General features: G+C 38.1%; 2 protein-coding genes across 2 annotated transcripts in view; both read left to right on the top strand.

Annotated features, from left to right (window-relative positions):
• The window catches only part of LOC107687010 (ras-related protein Rab-5C-like), a 19583-nt gene extending 13552 nt beyond the window's left edge, over nucleotides 1-6031 (top strand). Inside the window, exons 3-6 of the mRNA XM_016484150.1 lie at nucleotides 3656-3807; nucleotides 4752-4874; nucleotides 4954-5047; nucleotides 5244-6031. Of these exons, the coding sequence (XP_016339636.1) occupies nucleotides 3656-3807; nucleotides 4752-4874; nucleotides 4954-5047; nucleotides 5244-5371 (497 nt within the window). The 3' untranslated portion in view covers nucleotides 5372-6031. The remainder of the gene's footprint in view (nucleotides 1-3655; nucleotides 3808-4751; nucleotides 4875-4953; nucleotides 5048-5243) is intronic.
• A 2739-nt stretch (nucleotides 6032-8770) lies between these two features.
• LOC107687008 (histone acetyltransferase KAT2A-like) lies at nucleotides 8771-24699 on the top strand. Its single transcript, XM_016484147.1, has 18 exons — nucleotides 8771-9100; nucleotides 9609-9732; nucleotides 10255-10400; nucleotides 10567-10656; nucleotides 10841-11022; nucleotides 12060-12251; nucleotides 12347-12453; nucleotides 12914-13018; nucleotides 15979-16115; nucleotides 16531-16739; nucleotides 16870-16996; nucleotides 17929-18039; nucleotides 18131-18274; nucleotides 18518-18632; nucleotides 18727-18763; nucleotides 22951-23014; nucleotides 23125-23209; nucleotides 23359-24699. The coding sequence occupies exons 1-18, from the start codon at nucleotides 8882-8884 to the stop codon at nucleotides 23550-23552; spliced, it is 2388 nt and encodes a 795-aa protein (XP_016339633.1). The 5' UTR covers nucleotides 8771-8881; the 3' UTR covers nucleotides 23553-24699.
• The last annotated feature ends 141 nt before the right edge of the window (nucleotides 24700-24840 follow it).

The following is a 24840-nucleotide window of genomic DNA, read 5'->3' as shown; positions in this document are numbered from 1 at the left end:
AGCTTGTAACACTCCAAAGAGAAAGGAAAACTTGAAATCGCATCATATGACCCCCTTAATATTTTCTCGTGATCTCGACATAACGAAAGTTGTTCTCCAAGTTACACAACTGCGCCAACAGGTGGCAGTATACACCTGAATATAACTGATGGTGTTGTATACTGTATATCCACTTTACTGTACGCGTTTGGGACAGAATAAGGACCTTCTTCGTGATCGCTATAATTTGTGCAGTATTTTTCATTATTAATACTTAATTAATTCATAAATGTTAAATGCTTGAATCAATATGATTAATTTGTTTATCATTAAGTTCTTGCTAGATGCATGACTCATCACAGTTTCACCACCGCAATAGCGCTCCGTGTCATAATCGAACTGCTTATTAAAACCAAGGTTGATGTCACTGTATTCTGTTTGCACCTATAGGCCTATCTTTATTTGTGCATCTTTGATGTATTGTACATGATTGTTAGTTAATAAGTGGGGATGTTGTGTTTAGGACGTGCTTCAACTTATTTGTAATGTGCATCTTTTCATTATTTTTAATCTTTATTGTTAATCATTAAATGTATATTAAAAAGAAATGTGATTTATATGTAAAGTATAGGCTAATTTAATTCAGTGATGTTCTACAGTGTTGTAATCTTTTGTGTTTTCTACATTTCTTTGTGGAAACCACACACATAAACACTTTCAAACAGCATCCCAAGCTTGTAACGCACATGGTATCAGTCACAGCATATCCTACATGACTAATTCAAAATTCAAAATTATGTTTATTTTGATTTCAAATAAAAGGAAAATAAAGTGAGTTGAATCAACAGCTCTAAAAGATTTTCAAATACACACGTGGTCAGAATTGTTGGTACCCTTGGTAAATATGATCAAAGAAGGCTATGAAAATAAATCTGCATTGTTAATCCTTTTGATCTTTTATTTAAAACATTCACAAAAATCTATCCTTTCATTGGAGAATAAGAATTTAAAGGGGTCATATGATGCAATTTCAATTTTTCCTTTCTCTTTGGAGTGTTACAAGCTCTTGGTGCTGTGACGAGTCGGCTGCCTCCCCCTAATTATCAGCATCACCCCGTCCCTTAATCGCCGCCCTTCTCCAGGCTCCCGACATGATTGGGTGCGTGAGAGAGGAGGGGTGCTGAAATAGCCAGGGCTGGTGGTGTGTGATGGGGCACACCTGAACCGAATGGAGCCTCATCACCGCCGCTGTTTAAATGCCGAGCGCGCCTCTCCTCGGGGGACCGGTCTCTTCCCCGTGCATGCACGCTGGTGTCCTCGTGGGTCCAGGAAGGGTGCGTAGAGGAACTCCCGTGCCGCCAGAGTCGTGAGCTACCGGACCCGCGGTCCTGACGGGAACCGCACCCGTTACACGGCCGTCGGGCTAGGATGCCGGGCCGTCTAGTCCCTTCAAGCTCCGTGGGCAGAGAGAAGGACGAAGCCGCTGAAAGAAACCAGAGAGGGGAGCGCGTGCGGCCGCCGGACTCCGCCCCTTACCTGGACCCCTCCTTCCTGACCACTGCCCTTCCCTGCATGAACCCCGCAGCACGATGAGGACACCAGATCCCCTGTTTTATTTTGGACACTTGATTCCCCTTTTTCCTGGACACTTTGTTTATATTTTGTTAATAAAAGCCTCTCCGAGGCCTGACGCCACACCCACTCTGTCTGTCGTTTGGTCGTCCCGCCACTCACGCTTGAGGTATTCGGCCAATCACAACGCACTGAATAGCTGGCCAATCAGAGAACACCTCGCTTTTCAGACTGATGAGACTTTGACTGATGAGACTGATTCAGACTTTGTAAAAATTGACGCGTTTCAGAAAGGCGGGGCATAGAGGAGAAACAATAATGTACAGTATGTGGAAAATAATGTGTTTTTTTTAACCTTAAACAGCATAAACATTTAATTACACCAAATACACAAAATAATGTTCTTTTTAGCAACATCATATGACCCCTTTAAAATGGGGGGGAAATATCATTATGAAATAAATGTTTTTCTCTAATACACATTGGACACAATTAACCGTACCCTTTTATTCAATACGTTTTGAAACCTCCATTTGCCAAAATAGTGTAGGGGTTTTCTCCTATAATGCCTGATGAGGTTAGAGGACACCTGACGAGATCAGAGACCATTCCTTCATCCAGAATCACTCCAGATCCATTATAAGATTTCTAACAGAGTCAGTCACTTTTTGATTTTTTTTATCTGTTGGTATTTGATAGAATCAATGATGCCATGTATCTAAACAAGATGTCCAGGACCTCCAGCAGAAATATTGGCCCACAACATTAAAAATACAGCAGCATATTTCTTGAGGGTTTACTGCTAAAAAGCTAATTTTTTAGTTACATCTCACCATTGGAACTTCAAACGCCAGTCCCGTTTGAAGTTCCAGTCGTGTCTGGCAACTGAATGTGCTGGAGGTAATTTTTTAAAGGTTTTCTGACCCTGAAACTCAACCTTTTTCTGCAATTCTCTAGCTGTGGTCCTTGGAGAGTCTTTGGCCACTCAAACTCTCCTTCTCACCGTGCATTAGGACGATAATAGACACACGTCCTCTTCCAGGCAGATTCATAATATTTTCTGTTGATTGGAACTTCTTAATGATTGCCCTGATGGTGGAAATGGGAATTTTCACTGCTCTAGCTCTTTTCTTAAAGCCACTTTCTAATTTGTGAAGCTCAGTTATCTTTTGCTGCACATTTGGCCTTTGTTTTCACTCCTATTTATATTTCTGTGAAACAGGAAGCCATGGCTGGATAATTTCATGTTCATAATCACCCTGGTGTGCTCAAAATTGTGAATATGAATGGGAATATATTTCACATATATTTTACTCATAAGAATTTCTAGGGGTACCAGTAATTGTGTCCAATGTGTATTAAAGAAAAACATTTATTTCATAATGATATTTTTTTAGATAAATTATTATCTAACTGATTAAATCTTATTCTCCAATGAAAGGTTAGATTTTTGTGATTTAAAAAAAAAATAAAAGATCAAAAGGATTAACAATGCAGATTTATTTTCACTGGGTACCAACAAGGGTACCAAGGGTACCAACAATTCTGACCATGTGTGTAGTTCTGCATCCTTCTGAAGTTGCTCTGCCTGTGTTTGCAGTGTTGCTTTGACCATTTAAACATGTTAATTACACAAACAAAATGTTTAGCATGCCGTCTCTGGGGAAAAAAAATCAACAGTGATTGATTAGCCTTTATTTATGTATTGTAGATGTTATTACTAAGCAAAGCAAAATTTGCTGAAATATCCACAACATACAGCAAGAGCACACAAGAGCAAGAGCGTTTATCTGTCGATCAGATGCGCGGTCAAAGTTGTGTTCATTACTATAGCAACAGTAGATCAAACAATCATTGTAAAAAAAACAACTTTTGTCATGTCGAGATCACTAGAAAACAACTTTCGTTATGTCGAGATCACAAGAAAATATTAAGTCGTGATAACGGGAAAACAACTTTCGTTATGTCGACATCACAAGAAAATTAAGTCGTGATCACGAGAAAACAAGAAAGAAAAATATTCATAATCCATGGCCTCTTAGGACTTCCGTAGAAACACTTTGGCTTCATGTCAAAAACCTTTCTGTTTCTCTTTCCTTTCTAGCTGCTTTCCTCACACAGACAGTCTGCCTGGATGATACAACAGTAAAGTTTGAGATTTGGGACACAGCCGGACAGGAGCGATATCATAGCCTGGCCCCTATGTACTACAGAGGAGCCCAGGCAGCCATTGTCGTCTATGACATTACTAACACAGTAAGTGCCTGTGACTGTGAAATCAAAACCTTTAAGTCTAAGTTGGATCAGTCTTATACAGCCAATCATTCACCTGAGGGTTACATGGCACCTCAGCTGCAATGTGACTTTGCCAGTCATGCATTGGCTCTAATAAAGGCTGACATCACGCCGTTGTGCTCAGCAGAAGGGTAAGGTCTGAATAATAAGGTTTCACCTGACTGACTGCTGGGGTTAATTATTATTCTATAGGATACAGTCAGACCTTTGCTCAAAGTCAAGCAAGTCACAGTGGCAATGCAACTCCTGTTGGCAACCTTAAGCTAATTTATATGAATGTGTGATTGTTTTAAAATACAGTGTTTTATTTGTAAATATGTAAAATATTTTTAAGTCTTTTATATAAAAAAAAACATGCTTATGTATGTGTTTTTAGTAAATAAATTGCAATATCAGTTAATTAAAAATATATGATGCCAAAGCTGTATTTTCAGCATCATTACTCCAGTCTTCAGTGTCACATGATTCTTCAGAAATCATTCTAATAAGCTGATTTGCTGCCCAAGAAACATTTCCTCTTATTTTTTTTAAGTTAATATTATTATTTTAAAGTTATTATTATTATGTTGAAAACAGTTGTGCTTCTTAATATTTTTGTGGAAACCATGATAGATTTTTTTTCCAGGTTTAAAAAGAATAGAATATTTTATATATATATATATATATATATATATATATATATATATGTAACATTTTAAAGAAATTAATGCTTTATATGCTATATATACTATAATATATATATTATATGTTAATTTCTTCAAAAAATGAGTTGTACTAAATCAACACATTAAATTGACAGCCCTTTACTCATGATTTTAAACAAGTTCTAGTCCTTATCTTTTCATTCATTTGTTTTTTCCTTTGTTTAACAGTTACTTCTCTGCTGTTTTTCTTTGCACTCTTAGGACACATTCACTAGAGCAAAGAACTGGGTGAAGGAGTTGCAGCGTCAGGCGAGTCCAAATATCGTTATTGCTCTGGCTGCCAACAAGGCAGACCTGGCCAACAAGAGAGCTGTTGACTTTGAGGTATGTTTATATGAACGCAAAACAATCTGTGTGAATCTACTTCTGATATGCTTTTAACACATCCACATGCTTTCTTTAGGAGGCGCAGGCATACGCAGACGACAACAGCCTACTCTTCATGGAGACGTCTGCAAAGACCGCCATGAACGTGAACGAGATCTTCATGGCTATCGGTACGATCTCATTTCTCTTACTGACTCTCTTCAAGCCTGGAGCAAAACACAGCAACATGACACCAGTTTCACCTGCCGCAAAAACGCTCAACCAGACACCACGCCTAGTCGTTCAAATACTGATAGCGATTTTATTCAGATCAAATCAACCTAGTACGTTTATGAAGAAATTTTCCTTCTCAATCTTTCTCTTTAGCCAAGAAGCTTCCGAAGAACGAACCGCAGGGTGGAGCAGGGAGTGGCGGACGGGCCAGAGGAGGGGTCGACTTACAGGAGACAGCACCTCAGGGCAGAAGTGGCCACTGCTGTGGAGGCGGCAACTAACCATCGGACCAATCAGCTGGCAGATGCACCCAAGGACTGATACAGACACACAAACACAGTATGAATCCATAGTGTGAGATCCATTCACTTATGACCCAGCTCTAAACTATGGCCAGTTAGACTGTACCATACAGCTTCAGAACTGGAAACTGGCCATTGATACCCTTGTAAATCAACACGTTAATGTTTCGACCAGTTATTCCTCCCAAAAACAGTACATGCACATTCATATACAAACACAAGCTACGACATGTCTCTGCCATCTATGGTTTTCAAAGTTATTCGATTTGTCTTGTGTAGAGTTTGACAAAGCAAAAGGAGACAAACGTGATCAGATCTAACCAATCACACTTTAGACAAAAGAAATTCCAGACTGCTGCTGGTGGAAAAACAAGTTGTCTCTCCTTTGTATTTCCTTATCCTCATTTGCTCGTTTGAATGAAAAATTTAGTGGCGATGCCACTATTCAGACTCGCTCTCCCTTTTGGTGGATGCATACTGCCAGTATTGAGTTACACCTCATCTTTCTCCTGCTCTCCTTGATCACATGCCTCCTTTGTCGGAGAGAGGAAAGATCGGAGATTGAGAAAACAGGCTATTTTCCATCTATGTCAGGCTGTTCTGTAGATCCTGTATTATTTCTATTGTATTAGTCTCTCAGACATCTATTTTCAGCATCATTACTCCAGTCTTCAGTGTCACATGATTCTTCAGAAATCATTCTAATAAGCTGATTTGCTGCCCAAGAAACATTTCCTCTTATTTTTTTTAAGTTAATATTATTATTTTAAAGTTATTATTATTATGTTGAAAACAGTTGTGCTTCTTAATATTTTTGTGGAAACCATGATAGATTTTTTTTCCAGGTTTAAAAAGAATAGCATTTATTTGAATCTATTGTAATGTTACTTTTGATCTGTCACCTTTGATCAATTTAATGCACAAACACAGTATGAATCCATAGTGTGAGATCCATTCACTTATGACCCAGCTCTAAACTATGGCCAGTTAGACTGTACCATACAGCTTCAGAACTGGAAACTGGCCATTGATACCCTTGTAAATCAACACGTTAATGTTTCGACCAGTTATTCCTCCCAAAAACAGTACATGCACATTCATATACAAACACAAGCTACGACATGTCTCTGCCATCTATGGTTTTCAAAGTTATTCGATTTGTCTTGTGTAGAGTTTGACAAAGCAAAAGGAGACAAACGTGATCAGATCTAACCAATCACACTTTAGACAAAAGAAATTCCAGACTGCTGCTGGTGGAAAAACAAGTTGTCTCTCCTTTGTATTTCCTTATCCTCATTTGCTCGTTTGAATGAAAAATTTAGTGGCGATGCCACTATTCAGACTCGCTCTCCCTTTTGGTGGATGCATACTGCCAGTATTGAGTTACACCTCATCTTTCTCCTGCTCTCCTTGATCACATGCCTCCTTTGTCGGAGAGAGGAAAGATCGGAGATTGAGAAAACAGGCTATTTTCCATCTATGTCAGGCTGTTCTGTAGATCCTGTATTATTTCTATTGTATTAGTCTCTCAGACATCCACTACTCCAGCACAAATGAAACCAGTATATGATTTGATAGGCTAGACTTCTTTTCTAATCGTTTGCATGTATTTACTTGTATATCTAAATGCATTAAGAGGTGGTATAACTCCAATTTGGTGTTGTTTTTTTTCCCCTTTGCATTAATGAAATGTTTTTGAAATCAGACTTGGAAAAAATACATATAAATGACACAAGGCAAAATCAGCCTCCTCTGACCAAAATAAATATTACAAATATTTACGAGGGGAAAAAAGAAGATAATGTTGCTGTTTTTGTACTCTTGTTTTTTTTTTTTTTTTTTTTTTTCCTGTGAATATGACCCCAATCATTAACCATTTAAATTCAGCACCTTTGTAAGAATTTACTTGTTTTTTTTACTTATGGTCTCTTAGAGTGCACTGGGTATTTCTTTGTCCTCTGACAACATGTCATTTTCTGTCAATATTGTTCCCTTCTGTTTAATGTCGCAGGATGTCTCTTTTGACCCACATTTTCAGCATCAATTGTAACCTAGCACAACAAATGTGAACGGTGACCCAGACGTCTCAAGCAAGGTCTGAGGAACAAGGGAGGCAATGGACAAAAACAAATAAATGGAAAAACACAAACCTAATAGAGCTTGTAATTTTACCAATAAAGGAGGGGAAGGTATACATTCTGTTTGTTGTGTTGTTATTTCTAAAAGTAGGTGGTGATTTGGAGTTTTTTTTATTATTTTTTTTTATTCCTGTTCTAAATATGGTTGGGAATGGAGAACTGTTTTTTAATTATTCACAGTTACTAAATGGATTTAAAAGGTGCTCGTTTTCGTTAATGATTCTCGAATGTGCATCTTTTGCTGCTGTGGAGGGAGCATAGTAAGTAATGGTGTATTCAGTACTATTATGTTTATGTTGTGCTGGCAGTTGTGTTGAGTTACTGATGCTATTGTATAAAATCACTGTTCACAGTCAATCATGATTAAGTTCATCCATGAGTGAAAGTGTCCAATAACAGGGTGGTTACTCAGATTAGGCAAATAGTATTTGGCTGGTCATGTGATCTTAACATGGCAGCCCCCCTGAGGGACCCTCTCCATGTTCAATAAAACAGCTTTTATAAGGTAACAGGTTTGATTGGACTATTATTATGATGTGTTCTTGATTTTATACTACTGTTTCAAAATTACTATGCATTTATTTAGGAGTAAAACTTTTTAACAAGGAGAAACATTGCTGAGTGCACCTTTAAGGCTCTTGAGACCATGTAGGTTCTGACTGGTAGTTCTAAATGCAAATTAGTTTTGTTGTTAGTGATATTTTATCTAAATACATTTTGTTTATATTTCGTTAAATATATACACTACGTGAGGCCAATGTTTAAGATTCAGAGATTTGAAAATATTAAAACGAGAGTGAACATAAAAAGGTGTTTTCTGTTGCGTTTAGAAACAGGTTAGTAAATGCAGAATAACTGAAACGGAATTGTTTCTTAAGATTTCCATCCCTAATCATAAATGTGTAGAAACCTATTTATATTTAGTAGCAAAATGTCTTATGGTATTTTTTTAAACATTTATTAAAAAAAAAAAAAATCAGTCCAGCTAATGTGTTAGCTGACTGACATTTTAGCAAAATACCAAAAATGCATTTTGCTACTAAATATAAATAAGTTTAGATAAATATAAGTTTAATAAATAGGCTTCATTTGCTCTTTTCAAGTGATATATTGCAATAATAAGTAGCTCAAGTCACAGTGTTTTTAATGCCCCCCAGTGGAAAGTATTGTAACGTTTAATTCTGTAGTACTGCCTATAGCCTAATACTCCATTTCCCAGCAACCTCCTATAGTGCGCATGCGCAGTGCAGTGGTCAGAACGCGTATCGAAAACCATCACAAAACTTTATTGAAGCGGAACAGGGTGGAAGTGAGCGCGGCGATCCTAGGATAGGAATTGAAGGCTGCTGATATGGCGGACCCGGCTGCACAGACCTCCGTGCAGCCCCGGCTTCAGCAAGCTCAGTCCAGCGGCCCGGCAGGATCCACCCCGCACCCCGGTGCCGGGAGCAGCGACCCGGCCCGACCAGGCCTGAGTCAGCAGCAGTGGTCCAGCCAGAAGAAAGCCCAAGTCCGCTCGTTTCCGCGGGCTAAAAAACTGGAGAAACTCGGAGTGTTTTCCTCCTGCAAGGTAACCGAGAGCTCGGCTCATAACAATAGAGCGAGTGCCCGGGCCTGTCATGTGTCACTGCTTCAGTAACAGCCTGCAAACTAGTCACGCATGTGTCCTAGTACCAATACAAATCTAAACTTATCTTCATGAAGTATTAAAGCCTAAAGGTGATTTAAGGTTGGAAAATAAAAACACAAGACTGAAAACTTCTATATGGACTAAAGAATGAAAAATGAATCGCATTTCTGAAAAATGCTTTTAAAATGGGTAGCTTAATATGTTTTATACCAGCTTTTATATAGTGTGAAATTAGCCTATGGTGGTTAATTAAATGCATTTATTATGTATGTTTTTAAAACATGCACCATACATTCGACATTTTCAATATATCTCATTTTATTGTCGTGTTATCACCACTGCATTATTATAAATCAAAATGTTTTGTCAGTATTTACCTGATGAACCTGATTTTTACTGTCCTCATTGACAGTTCTTTAAATCATAGCTGTGTTCTCTTATATTACAGGCGAATGATGCTTGCAAATGTAATGGATGGAAAAACCCCAATCCTCCGACAGCTGCTGGTATGGAGCTCCAGCAGCAGGCAGCCAGTCTGACGGAGGCCTGCCGAAGCTGTGGACACTCGTTGGGTAAGATGAATGCCTCTTTGTCGGTTTTATTACATCACACCATATCAGACCCATGACTCTACTTGGTATCATCCAAATAAGCTGGTCCAGCATGATATTGTGCAACAGTGGCCAGCCACTTTTTCCAGTTGCCTTGCTTCTGGATGAATATTTCCCATAGGGGTTTGAAAAGTTTTCGTTTCAGAGTTATAAACCATGAACCAAGCCATCCAGCTATGAGGTGAACTTACACATTACAAACTGTGATTTAAGCAAAGTATTTGAAAATACTTTAAACACAGCGAAGTGTGAACAATGGACATGGTCTAATTAATAAATATGCAAAAGCACAAAAATAATAAAGTCAAGTGTAGCCATTATCACCCTAAATGGACAATTTATAAAATATGTTTTGCAAACCAGAAATAAGCAGCGTAAATACAACCTTTGTGGATATACAGGCTGCTATATGTTAACTGTGTATTTTACTTCATATAATGCATCATTATTGTTGTTTACATTATCTTGTGTGTTTTTCTATAGCGGAGCATGTGTCTCACCTGGAGAACGTGTCTGAGGAGGAGATTAACCGGTTGTTGGGGATGGTGGTGGACGTGGAGAATCTCTTCATGTCTGTCCATAAAGAAGAAGACACGGATACCAAGCAAGTCTACTTTTATCTGTTCAAGGTAAACAGGCAGATGTGATCTGCTTCATTAATTCTTTTAAAAGTACAAACACACCCAAGATGAATTACTAATATGTTAAAAAAGCCTCTAAGATGTTTTTGTTTATCTGTCAGCTGAATATTTCACATTTTTGCCTGTGTGTTTGACTGCTTGTTTCTTTTCTTAGTTGCTGAGGAAGTGTATTCTGCAGATGGGGAAGCCAGTGGTGGAAGGCTCTCTCGGTAGCCCTCCCTTTGAAAAACCCAACATAGAACAAGTACGTGTGTGTTGTGTATAAGAAAGGTGGCAAAAAGTTTTCTGCCAGTCACAATCCATGTAAAAAATGCCTTTATGGGTGAGAAGAAGGGTGGGACATTTGTCTTCTAATGTAGGTCATTATTGTTGTGTGAGTTGTTCTGCACTCAAGATGCTCTCTCTCTGTCTGTCTCTCTCTCTCTCAGGGGGTGCTGAACTTTGTCCAGTATAAGTTCAGTCATTTGGCTTCTAAGGAGAGGCAGACCATGTATGAGCTCAGTAAGATGTTTCTGCTCTGTCTGAACTACTGGAAGCTGGAGACCCCATCACAGTTCCGTCAGAGGGCGCAGAAAGAGGATGCGGCCGCCTACAAAGTCGATTATACTAGGTTTGTGTGTTACAGTGGTGGCCAAAATTATTAGAACACTAGTATTTTTACCAGCTTAAAAAAAAATTTCAAGTCAGTTATTTCTATCTTTTGCTGTAGTGTGTCAGTAGGAAATATCAATTTACATTTCCAAACATTCTTTTTGCCATTAATTGTAATAATCCGGTGAGATTTTTGTTTGCACAAGGAGTCTGATAACAGCCAGTGCTCCACACAGAGATCTGATCTCACCATCATCCAGTCTGTCTTACATAAAGAAACAGAAAAAACTCAGATAGACTAAATCCAGAAGAACTGTGGCAACGTCTCTAAGATGCTTCAAGAAACCTACCTGGAAAACTACCTGAAAAACTATGTGCAAGTGCACCTCTGACAAAAGCTGTTTTAAACACAAAGGACGGTCACAAAAATGGTTGATTTAATTTAGTTAATAGAAGTTAATTGATAAAGAAAATCTATTTATGACATTATTTTTAACCGCATCCTCATTTTTACACAAGTGCCTAAAACTTTTAACAGTACTGTGGCTTTGCAGGAAGGTTTCTTGAAGCATCTTGGAGATGTTGCCACAGTTCTTCTGGATTTAGTCTGTCTGAGTTTTTTCTGTGTCTTCATGTCATTCCAGACAGACTGGATGATGGTGAGATCAGATCTCTGTGTGCAGCACTGGCTGTTATCGGACTCCTTGTTCAAACAAAAATCTCACTGGATTATTACAATTAATGGCAAAATGAACAGAAAAAAATAGATGAAAAAAAGATGATCGATTTCACTCTTTTGAAATATGAGGCATGCTACATCAAATGTCAAAATGACATTTATTGTTTATTCTGTAATATTATTTTTTCTTGTAAAATTCTTTAATAAAAAAAATAACATCATAAGTCTTTTTTTTTCTTCTCCTTACAATAATTTTTCTCCACTAACGTTTCATCTGGGTCTTCTTATAATGTATATAGGTTCATTAGTGTCATTTTGATGTGTTTGAATACATACATCAACAGTTTTGTGAATTAGTTTGTGTGTGTGTGTTTCAGGTGGCTTTGTTACTGTCATGTTCCTCAGAGTAACGACAGCTTGCCCCGGTATGAGACCTGTCAGGTGTTCGGCCGCAGTCTGCTGAAGTCTATCTTCACTGTCACCCGCAGACAGTTGCTGGAGAAGTTCAGAGTGGAGAAAGACAAACTCCCACCAGAGAAACGCACTCTGATCCTCACACACTTCCCCAAGTAAGACACAATACCGTCTTATAATACACACTCCAGCACCATCACTCTCACATAGTGTAATTGAGCATGTTTGTGTGTGTGTGTGTGTGTACTAGGTTTCTTTCCATGTTGGAAGAAGAAATCTATGGAGAGAACTCCCCCATTTGGGAGGCAGACTTCACCATGCCAGCCTCAGAGGGGACACAGCTGGGGCATCAAACAGGTGTGTGATGAGCTGGTTATTAGGGATGAGCATTTAGATTAATTTTGTAATGTAACAACAACTTGCTCAAATTCTAATTTATGTAAAAAAAAGACAAGCATGACATTTTCATTCATAAATGTTTGGCTACATTATCCTTATAATGGTTTCAAAACTTTTTAAAGGGGAAAAATTGAGCTATATTCATTACTAAAAACATCAAGATTTGCAAATAACAAAGAAAACCTAAAGTAGACTGCTACCATAATGAATTCTATGTAAATAAAGGCTACAGTAAATCACATTTTTATCATTTTACATGATCTTAAAGTGTGGCATCCATCACCTGACAAGTGGGTATACACATTTGATACTGTAAACATTCAGTAAGCCTGACAAGATTCGTGTCCCACCTCAGTGTCTTTGGAATGGTCTGTTTTAAAACGAAAAGTGATGCTACTTTTTACTCTTTCTGTCTTAGTGCTGAGTCCAGTCTCGGTGTCTGGCTCTCCTCTCAGTAAAGGCAGCAGTGGTTCTGCTCTGGGTGTTACAGGTTTGGACGTAGCTTCCTCTGAACCAGTAACCGGTAAGAAGATCTAGTTGAAGAATTATTTACTGTGCACTGTGAACTCTGTACTTTGGCATTTAATTGAAGTACACAATCATATATGCATCAGACTTAAAGGGGTCATGAACTGAGAAATCAAAGGTCCCTTGATCTTTTGACACATAACAGGTCAATGTACTATAAAAACATGCTGTAAGTTTCAAAACTCAAAACTTTCCCGTTAGTTTAAAAACCGCTTTTATTGAAACCAAGCTCAGAAAATGACTCGTTGTGGAATGTGCCACTTTATGATTTAATAGTGTGGCTAAACCCCGCCTTCGCAGGAGAAGATCAACGTCTGCTTCTACATCACTGCCTCTTTAGCTCCGCCCACTGATACGCGTCTGTAGTAGAAGGAGAGGAAATACTAAGAGTGACGCAAACACAGGATTACTCAATCATCAGAACCATACAGATGATATTACAAGATTACAAGACACTGTGTAGTGTAAGATGTGAAAAATTGTCTTTGAATTGCCTTCATTGTGATCCTAGCATATCTAGATCGGACACGAGCCCTGTTGCATCATGTCGCGAATCAATTTCTCTTTCAGGTCAGAAATGGCGCAGATGCTTGTATGTCAGAAATAGAGCGGGACATCAGTTTACTGTCTGGGATTTGTTGTGTCAATCCGTGCTGCATCCAGTGTAGACAGAATCACCGATTATAATGGGTTCTGCTGTCTATAGTCGCGTTGTGCCGCTTGTGTCCGGTGTAAACACACGGGGTAAAATTAGCAAAGAACTCCAGATTGCGTCAGTGAATCAATGATTGTTTGTTTGCTTTACTTTGCTACTGATTCATTTTTAAACAAGACGGTATGATGCAGGCTTTTCAGAGAGACTGAAAGTAAACGATGATGCAGCGCTGAGTCTGACTAGAGCGGATCCAACAGTAATGTCGCAACACAGAAGTGAGAGTAAACGTGCTTTTACCACTATTGCATTGTCTGTTCCAGACCGTTTTATATATACTGAGTGTTTATAGGTTTTTAACCCAAATGACCCATTAATAATTAATAATTACACACACATTAAAACAAAAAAAACAATGCATGCTTGGTGGTTCAAAAAGTCAGACCTTTGATTCATTTATACATGGACAGAATAAGCAACAATAGATTCCGAAGCTAAAGTAACAAGCAAACCTTACCAAACAATACCAAGCCATGAAGCCACCGATTACCGGCTCAGTTCGATCACTGAGTACAATTCATTAAAACACCAGTTCTTAACTGGTTCCCAAAGGACTCCTCAATCAAGTGTTTATGTTCTGAACTAGCATTCAACTACAGCAGTAATTGACAGGCACTTAAATTAATTAAATTAGATCTGCACGTTTTCCACCAGAAAAATCATGGCCTATTCCAAAGCAGACGTTATTGACACAGTAAAGCTCAGTAGACAATCATTCAATCAAATGCACTAATGATTGAAGGGCACTTGGTCAGAGAACCATGTGACAGATCGATTTGCATAACAGTTGACCCAGTTGGGGGAAAAAAAAGTGTATGACCCTGAAGTCATATTCTATTCTATTCTATTCTAACACTTCAGAACAGTAGGCCACATCATCATGGTCCTCTGAGTAAATGTTAATACTCAGTAAATGAATTAGTCATACTGCCATTGATAGTCCAGGAAGAAACAAGTCCAAAGGGTGTTGTGAGCCCACTGCAAACTGCTTTAATTAACACATACATGGCTCAGGAGGAACCTTGGCTTGGGTACGCTAAGCACATATCAAAAAACTTTTCTGGGGAGCAGTCTGTTGTTCCTCAGGGCTTCTGTTGTTTCTCACAACTCTAATCCATTCCAGCAGCTAAAATGACTCGTTGTGGAATGTGCCACTTTATGACGTAATAGTGTGGCTAAGCTCCGCCTCCGCAGGAGAAGATCAACGTCTGCTTCTACATCACTGCCTCTTTAGCTCCGCCCACTGATACGCGTCTGTAGTAGAAGGAGAGGAAATACTAAGAGTGACGCAAACACAGGATTACTCAATCATCAGAACCATACAGATGATATTACAAGATTACAAGACACTGTGTAGTGTAAGATGTGAAAAATTGTCTTTGAATTGCCTTCATTGTGATCCTAGCATATCTAGATCGGACACGAGCCCTGTTGCATCATGTCGCGAATCAATTTCTCTTTCAGGTCAGAAATGGCGCAGATGCTTGTATGTCAGAAATAGAGCGGGACATCAGTTTACTGTCTGGGATTTGTTGTGTCAATCCGTGCTGCATCCAGTGTAGACAGAATCACCGATTATAATGGGTTCTGCTGTCTATAGTCGCGTTGTGCCGCTTGTGTCCGGTGTAAACACACGGGGTAAAATTAGCAAAGAACTCCAGATTGCGTCAGTGAATCAATGATTGTTTGTTTGCTTTACTTTGCTACTGATTCATTTTTAAACAAGACGGTATGATGCAGGCTTTTCAGAGAGACTGAAAGTAAACGATGATGCAGCGCTGAGTCTGACTAGAGCGGATCCAACAGTAATGTCGCAACACAGAAGTGAGAGTAAACGTGCTTTTACCACTATTGCATTGTCTGTTCCAGACCGTTTGATATATACTGAGCATTTATAAGTTTTTAACCCAAATGACCCATGTTGTTTTCAGAGTACGTCACAGCAGCGTCCATCTGGTATTTTAATAAGTGAAACTGTTAGCCAATCACAGCAGTGGGCGTTTACTTGCGAGTCTTGAATGCGCCCCACCTATAAAAACAGAGCGTTCTGCAGAGATGCTCAAAAACAGGATAGAAAATATTGTGATGTTGATAATTATGTTTTTTGTTGTAAAATTACACTAACATTATAAGTGAACCTCAGAGAACATTATAAAATAATTACAAAAATGATGTTCCTGACCCCTTTAAGAATGATGTTGTCAAAGATCATGGAAATCATTGTGTGATAAACTGTCTCTCAGGAGAGAAGCGAAAGCATCCCGAGGCACTGACTCTGGAGGATGCCAAGCGGATCCGAGTTATGGGCGACATCCCCATGGAACTGGTCAATGAAGTCATGAAGACCATTACAGACCCTGCTGCCATGCTGGGGCCAGAGGTCAGAGTTCATCACACCCTTATGATAGCTTTAAAAGTATAGTTCACCCCAAAATTAAGATTTTATGAAAATGTACTCAGGCCACCAAAGATGTAGAAGAGTTTGTTTCTTCATTGAAACACATTTGGAGAAATTAAGAATTACATCACTTGCTCACCAATGGATCCTTCATTCTGACGGCAGCCATTCACTGCAGAGGATCAGTTGCTAAATTTCTACAAATGTGTTCTGATGAAGAAACAAACTCGTCAACATCTTGGATGGCCTGAGGGTGAGCAAATTTTCATTTTTGGGTCAACCATTCCTTGAATATAGCATGAGGTTTTTCCATTCAGCATTAGAACATCCTGTGTTTTGTGATTATACTTTTGAAGAGTGAAATGAATGATTTGTCATTTGTTTGCTGGTTTCCCAGACTAGTCTGTTGTCTGCAAACGCAGCTCGTGACGAGACGGCTCGTTTGGAGGAGAGGAGAGGCATCATTGAGTTCCATGTGATTGGTAACTCACTCTCTCAGAAGTCCAATAAGAAGATTCTAATGTGGCTCGTGGGCCTGCAAAATGTTTTCTCCCATCAACTTCCCCGCATGCCCAAAGAGTACATCACACGTCTTGTGTTTGACCCGTAAGTCTACAGGGACCCCTTCCTTTTTCCAGAGAGCCTGCTACTCTCCTCAACCTTTGCCTGTCAGATTTTATGTCTCGCTAGCCTCCCCTCAGCCTCTTTTGACCCTGTGTCCTCTGTGTGACCTCAGGAAGCACAAGACTTTGTCTCTGATTAAAGATGGCCGTGTGATTGGAGGGATCTGCTTCAGGATGTTCCCCACTCAGGGATTCACAGAGATCGTCTTCTGTGCGGTCACCTCAAACGAGCAGGTCAAGGTACGGAGATGCACTCAGTGGTTCTCAACCAGGGGGTCTTAGCAAACTTCAAAGAGGGAAGTCTTGTTTTTATTGAAGAACATAGTTTTTATAACTGAATTAATTGCATAGTGAATTGTGATTAAAATTAATCATGGGTAATTAATTCAGTATATCAATGCTCTTAAAATATTGTTTAGGGGAGGTTTTGGGCAACATGGGGGCCATCAGGTCAAAAAGGCTGACAACCACTATTCTAAACTGCAGTGAGCATTTAAAAACTGCTTCCTAATAACAGGGTGTCCGCGGGTCCTTAAAAAGTCTTAAAATGTCTTAATTACTCCACCAAAAATCTCAGTGATGCAGTTATTTTGTGGGGATATTTTGTATGGAATATTGTCTGCTGACATGAAAAGTTCACTGTATATCATAGTAATAAATACCATTTATTACAGCATTGATATTTTGTTTTCTTTTTAATTTATACACATTAAATATTACATATATGTATGTAATAAAATGTGTATTTCCATTACAGGTTTTGGTCTTAAATTTCATATAAGGTGGTATTAAAAAGGTCTTAAAAAGTCTTAAATTTAACTTGTTCAAGTCTGCAGAAACCCTGTAATAAACTAAGTATCTCACGATATAAATTTACCCAAAAAAAATAAGGCAGCATGGTAGGCATGCTTCACTCTTAAACCAATCCCAGAATGCACTGCTGTAGGTTTGCTCATTTTATTTTACATGGACTAATAAAAAAGTAGCCTTAGGAAGTAAAAAAAAAAAAAAAAGCATTATTCTGCATTAATTTATTTAAACCATCCATCCACATTAATCACAGAAATTGTCATATTAATATGTAGATGAATAGCCCTTTTGTTTTGTGGCATGGCATGTATGAATTGATGTTTTGATGAATGAATTTTGTGTGTGTGCGCGTGCATGTTTAGGGCTATGGCACACACCTGATGAATCATCTTAAGGAGTACCACATCAAGCACGGCATTCTGTACTTCCTCACTTATGCTGACGAATACGCCATCGGCTACTTCAAAAAACAGGTACAGTTCCATCCACTCTCGTTCAGACGTTTTACATTTTCTGTTTTTCCACTGCACAGCTTCACCTGTTGAACCCTCGTTCTGTCGGTAGGGCTTCTCCAAAGACATCAAAGTGCCGAAGAGCCGATACCTTGGTTACATCAAAGACTATGAGGGAGCCACGCTGATGGAGTGCGAGCTCAATCCCAGAATACCCTACACCGAACTCTCACACATCATAAAGAGGCAGAAAGAGGTGAGAGTGCACAGATTTACCCTGCTGCTGAAGAGGAATTACATTGTGTTGGTTTATCCAGTGGTATTTACATTGTGTATTGGTGTATATGATAGGTTGTTGTTGTTTTTTTTGTTTTTAATATATTTCAAAATATCCAAAATTGGCTGCACGCATTAACATTTTGTCAATTTGTCAACAATTCTTAGAAAAAGGCAGCCAGTCTTTGTAACATGGCTATGGGTTTGTTGTTGTCCGCTGTAGATCATCAAGAAACTGATTGAGAGGAAACAGAATCAGATCAGGAAAGTGTATCCTGGTCTCACCTGCTTTAAAGAGGGTGTGCGGCAGATTCCTGTGGAGAGTATACCAGGCATCAGTAAGTGTGCACTCGTGTCTTAATAGTGCCTATGATACATACAGTACAGAATTCTTCCATTCTCACACACTCTCTCCCTTCCTTTTTTCTTGAGGAGAGACTGGTTGGAAACCTAGTGCCAAGGAGAAAAGGTCAGAGGAGAATTTATGCATATTCATTCTGAAATCTTAGACCATCTGTGTGTCTGTATTAGATCATAGAGGAACTGCATCTTACAGATGATTTTCAAAAGTTTGGGCTCAGTAAGATTTTTTTTTTTTTTTTAAGAAATTAATACTTTTATTCAGCAAGAATATGTTAAATTGACAGAAAACCTTTTGTAATATGTGACCCAGGACCACAAAACCAGTCATAAGTAGCACGGGTATATTTGTAGCAATAGCCAAAAATACATTGGAGGGGTCAAAATTTTTCTTTTATGCCAAAAATCATTAGGATATTAAGTAAAGATCATGTTCCATTTAAGATATTTAGTAAATGTCCTACCTTAAATATATCTAAAATGTATTATCATTAGGGGTGCAACGGATCGTAGATGATCCGGGATCCGTACGGAGCAGGTTGCGCGGCTCGGCAGGCATGTGATTCGCAGATTAACTGTTAGGTTTAACCATCATAGAGTTAAAGTTTATCATTTGCAAGTGTTTTGTCTTGCCAGTTTACACATTCAAGCAATTTTAACTCGCGCGCTGTTTTCTGTGCGCTCAGTCGCTGCTGCACACACCCGAAGCGCGCACACGCAGAGCGAGAAACACCGCGTGAACAGCGAATTGATTCCTCTTTCACATACACACAAAGTTATGTTAAAATACCCGTTTTGGCAAGTATTCTAGTAAACACAGTCGGTTATGTCTTAAGTGAACGTAAACAGCTGAGGGAAAAAAACGGATGTGTGTCAGTATTAGGTCCGTGCTTTTGGTCTTAAAGAGACAGCAGCCAATAAATACCTGTTTCTGTCTGCTAATCAAATAACACCACAGCTCTAACAAAGATTAATCTGTATTTAACTTATGCAGTGAGCACTATTGTGTTATTTTACACTTAATTATTACATTTCTGCCCCTGAATGCTACTGTTACTGACTTTATTTGTAACTGTTTTGTTGTATTCATCTATGCTTGTAATTTGTGTAATTGTTCTTGTTTTATTACTAACTTTATCAAAGCTAGTAGTTTTGCTGTGGTATAGAAGTACTTAAAGTAAGCTTTCACTCATTTTTTTATTTTTTGCTGATCCGAAAAATTATCCGATTCGTGAATTCGTGAAAAAAAAAATGTATGAAAGATTTTCATATAGTTGTATCTCGGCCAAATATTGTCTACGAAAGAGGATTAGGGCCAAGCAATAATAAAAAAATAAAACCATCTCGAGATTAAAGTCGTTAAATTTCGAGAAAAAACTCTTTAAATTTAGAGAATAAAATCGTTATGTTTTAAGAAAAAACTCATTAAATTTAGAGAAAAAAAGTCTAAATAGAATGTTAAGAATAAACTCATTAAATTATGAGAAAAAAGTCATTTAAATTGCGAAAGAGATAAAATGCTGAGAATAAACTCATTAAATTACGAGAAAAAAGTCATTAAATTTCAAGAAAAAAGAAGTCGTTATGTTTCGAGAAAAAAGTCGAAATAAAATGTTGAGAATAAACTCGTTAAATTACAAGAAAAAAGTCATTAAATTTCAAGAAAAAAGTCGAGAATAAACACTCGTGTCATGTTCATTTCATCTCGTTGGACGCCATTAATTAGCGTCTGCAGTGGCGCAGGTTGGAGAGTACACTGGGGAGTAGTGATGATACGATCGACTGGGTTCGAGACCGTCTTTTTGCCAAACTCGCTTTTCTTCCTTTTCTCATCAAATATCTCATCGGAAAATTGGAAATCAATTGCTTAATGAGTGTTTAATAATAATGTATTAATTAGGTAGGTTTAGTGTTACTACAGTAAATTCATTGTAAGTATTAATTTGTGTATTTAAAAGTATTCTAACTGCATTGTTGTCACAGTGTTTCTCCTGTTTTCCGCGTCAGTGTTGTTGAGAATGGCAGCGCGGTTTCTTCTGCCTTTAAACTAGTTTAAATCACTGTGACATCTGTGGTTTGTATAGGAGAGCTCTGCTCCAAGCTCAAACGCTTCTCACAGCGCTGTTTAGTGGTCGCCTGATCGAGACCTGCGAGTAAACGCATTTGTTCTGAGCTCGCGCTGCGCTGTCTTTAGGCAGAGCTAATAATGATCCGTGCAGCACGCTTCACACGAGTAGCGCTCTTCCACTTTCGGTGCGCTAAAGAAATGACAGCGCATATGTGTTATCAAATTGTTGTCACTCACGTTTTACTGATACATCTGGCCTAAAATTTAGTGCTGGCACCTTGTGTTGACATTGTGAAACTGCATGATTTGCAAATTATGATTGGCGGGCCACATATAATAGCCTACATTTCAATAGACAAGCTGCGGGCCGTTTGAAATTCATCCATGGGCCATATTTGGCCCGCGGCCGGACTTTGGACACCCCTGCCAGATGCTATTTACAGTGAAAATAGTTATATGTACTATTTACACTAAGTGACAACAGCAGCATTTTAGATGTGTGCTATTTACTCTAAGTGAAAATAGCCATTCTATTTACGTTCAGTAAAAGTAGCTGATCTTTGCAATAAGTGTAAATAGTAGCTAATTAGATGCTATTTATGCTTATAAATAGTGTCAGATACTATTTGCACCTCAGTATTGTTGTACATTAACAGGATGCAATAATGACATTGATTTTAATAACAATTATTTTATTTATTGAAATTATTAAATAGATGCTGCCTTATTGGGACAACAAAGCCCTCCTTATAGCCTGCCTACCCCTAATTAATACATTATTATTAAACACTCGTTAAGCAATTGATTTCCACTTTTCCGATGTGATATGTGATGAGAAAAGGAAGAAAAGCGAGTTTGGCAAAACCCAGTCGATCGTATCATCACTACTCCCCAGTGTACTCTCCAACCTGCGCCACTGCAGGCACCAAATACCACTGTCCAACGAGATGAAATGAACATGACACGAGTGTTTATTCTCGACTTTTTTCTCGCAATTTAACGACTTTTTTCTTGTAATTTAACGAGTTTATTCTCAACATTTTATTTCGACTTTTTTCTCGAAACATAACGACTTTATTCTCGAAATTTAACGAGTTTAATCTCAACATTTTATCTCGACTTTTTTCTTGAAATTTAACGACTTTAATCTCGAGATGGTTTTATTTTTTTATTATTGCTTGGCCCTAATCCTCTTTCATAATTGTCCTATTCATCAATGGAAAGCTTATTTATTCAGCTTTTGGATGATTTATAAATATCAATTTAAAAAAATTGACCCTTATGATTGGTTTTGTGGTCCATGGTCACATATTCTAAATGTCTTTACTATTTCAAATAAATGCTCTTCTTTTGAACTTTTTATTCATCACATAATCCTGAACAAATGTAGCATAATATAGCAAGCAGCATCAATGGAAAGCTTATTTATTCAGCTTTCAGATGATGTATAAATCTCTATTTAAAAAAATTGACCCTTATGATTGGTTTTGTGGTCCATGGTCACATATTCTAAATGTCTTTACTATTTCAAATAAATGCTCTTCTTTTGAACTTTTTATTCATCACATAATCCTGAACAAATGTAGCATAATATAGCAAGCAGCAAATCGTCATATCAGAATGATTTCTGAAGGATCATGTGACACTGAAGACTGGAGTAATCATGCTGAAAATTCAGCTTTGCCATCACACAATTACATTTAGAAATAATTACAATAGAATACTCTTATTTATTTTACATTTTACTTCATTTTTGCAGCCTTTATGAGCATAGTAAACTTTTTAAACATTAAAAAAACCTTACTGACTAAACTTTTGAACAGTCGTGTATCTGTATACGTTGTTGTTTTTTTTTGCCAATGACAGTTGAGAGAATTGAACAGTATTTCAGTATTTTTAATTGAAATTAAAATGTTATTTTTAATATTGCGTGACAGTGATTTATTAAAATTATTTAGCTGTTTTTCTGTGTAATATATATTCCATATTACTTTATATATCTGCATATATTTGAGGCTAAGGTCACACTTGGTCACTTTTAGTGTGTGAAAGATGAGCCAGTCTTAATAAAACCGCAGAATTATGTTGCAGTTCCTAATAAAATTAGCAGCCCTGTCAAGTTGCTATTTTACTTGCAGAAAGCAATTTTTACTTGCTTTTGGTGTTTTATGAGTGTTATTTTTCTACCCTATGTGTATAAATCATTCTCTTTTATTTTATCTCTGCAGTAAAGAGCTGAAAGATCCAGATCTGCTCTACAACATGCTAAAGAATCTACTTGCACAGATTAAAGTAAGAGGCCTGTTGTCACTCACACATTCATTTCAGCACATTAACTACACAATATTCGGGTATATTCTCATATATTCAATATTCTCACCATCTCATCTGTGTGTGAACAGACTCATCCAGACGCCTGGCCTTTCATGGAGCCAGTGAAGAAATCTGAAGCTCCAGACTATTATGAGGTCATCCGCTTCCCCATTGGTAGGTGCTAATATAATCTGCATATACAGTAATGAGCCGCTATTGAATTAGTTGAACGAGCTAGACTGCCAATATTAATCAGTAAAAGTCTATACAGTTTGAACAACAGCAGCTTGCATCCTATTGAATAAACCTCTCCTCCTACTCAGACTTGAAAACGATGACAGAGCGTCTGAAGAACCGGTATTATGTGACAAAAAAGCTGTTTATCGCTGACCTGCAGAGAGTGATCACGAACTGCAGAGAGTACAACCCTCCAGACAGCGAGTACTGCAAGTGCGCCAACACACTGGAGAAGTTTTTCTACTTCAAACTGAAAGAGGCCGGGCTCATTGACAAGTAACAGACATCTAGCCTAGGACAAGGGACCGGTTAGATACTATAGAGAGTGTGATCACATACACGCATATACGTTTAATTTGGATGAATGACATCCAAACTTGTCAAAAGTTGCTGCTTGCTGTTACTTTTTTCTTCCTTATACAGTATAGTTATAAAACTCAAGGTTATATTTGTGTGTATGAGGCTGCTGTGCCAGAGCAGTAAGGGAAAATTAAAACTGAAAGCGTGTTTGATGTGGGCGGTAGCTTAGACAGAAATCGCTATTAGCAGTTCTGTTTTTCTGTCCCATGCGCCATTAAACGAATGACTCACGAACAGCGCAAGCTGTTGCTCTACATACTGTACACAAACATTCGGTTGTGTAACATAAAGTCTTATCCTGCAAAATTTACCGACCTGAGATGCTGCAGCCAAAGACGGACCATGTTTGGCTTCTAGTGAGGATGTCACTGCGGTGCCACCATTCTCTGCCAAAGCTGTTTGAAACAGCCGGTTAGTCATATTCAGGACGTGCCTATTCAGTATAAATCTGAAAATATGAGGAAAAACGTTTTTGTTTTGAGTTGAGTTCCTTCAATGTTTTTCATTGAAGAAAAGACGGCTCATTCCTTGACAGATCACTTCAAGTAACAATAGTCGGTGTTTTTGTTCTGGGAAATCCACTTGGCTTTGTCAGTGTCGTTGTAAAGTGTTTATCTCTGTTTGCAAACCAATATTTGTCTTCTTCAAAAGCTTTCAGCGTGTCATGACCCCAGGTGTCACCATTCACAGTTTTTGCAACTTGCTTTTTACACCCATTTGGGACCAGGAGCAACTATTTCCATTTCAGTCATGACTGCACAAACCTGTATTTCCAAATATGTATGTGTTTTCTCTGATACCGAATGTTCTTTGCTAGTTTACCGTTCACGCACAGGACAGCTGGTTTATTTTTCAGGCTCTTGTAATGAGCATTTACTTGAATCATGACTTTGATGAACTGCTGCAATGTTGATGTATTATCAGGGTTCTTTATTTTTGGTTTTACTGTGGGACACTGATGACCCTCTTATGAAGAGGACAGACGGGTGTGATAGAAAGTGGTTGGCCATGGTTACATTTGGAAGGTGCATGTAAATTGCTACAGTTCTGTGTACTATAGTTGTTTTTTTTGTTTGTTTGTTTTTTGAAAATAAACATTTTTTAAAGTTTGCCCTGCTGAGACGTGATTTAGATTTGAATTTTACATTTCTGATTCATGCAATTTCAGAGATTGTCACAATCAGAATAATCACAGATAATTATTAATG

Source organism: Sinocyclocheilus anshuiensis, unplaced genomic scaffold, assembly GCF_001515605.1.
Source record: "Sinocyclocheilus anshuiensis isolate Anshui unplaced genomic scaffold, SAMN03320099.WGS_v1.1 scaffold1287, whole genome shotgun sequence".
Taxonomy (NCBI): domain Eukaryota; kingdom Metazoa; phylum Chordata; class Actinopteri; order Cypriniformes; family Cyprinidae; genus Sinocyclocheilus; species Sinocyclocheilus anshuiensis.
Note: the sequence above shows the minus strand (reverse complement) of the source record. Positions and strands in the feature narration are given on the sequence as shown.

Coding starts and splice junctions, on each gene's coding strand:
- LOC107687008 (XM_016484147.1), top strand. CDS start 8,882: ATGGCGGACCCGGCTGCACAGACCTCCGTGCAGCCCCGGCTTCAGCAA. Junction 12,454..12,913: donor ACAGCTGGGGCATCAAACAG/GTGTGTGATGAG, acceptor TTTCTGTCTTAG/TGCTGAGTCCAGTCTCGGTG. Junction 23,015..23,124: donor ATCTACTTGCACAGATTAAA/GTAAGAGGCCTG, acceptor GTGTGTGAACAG/ACTCATCCAGACGCCTGGCC.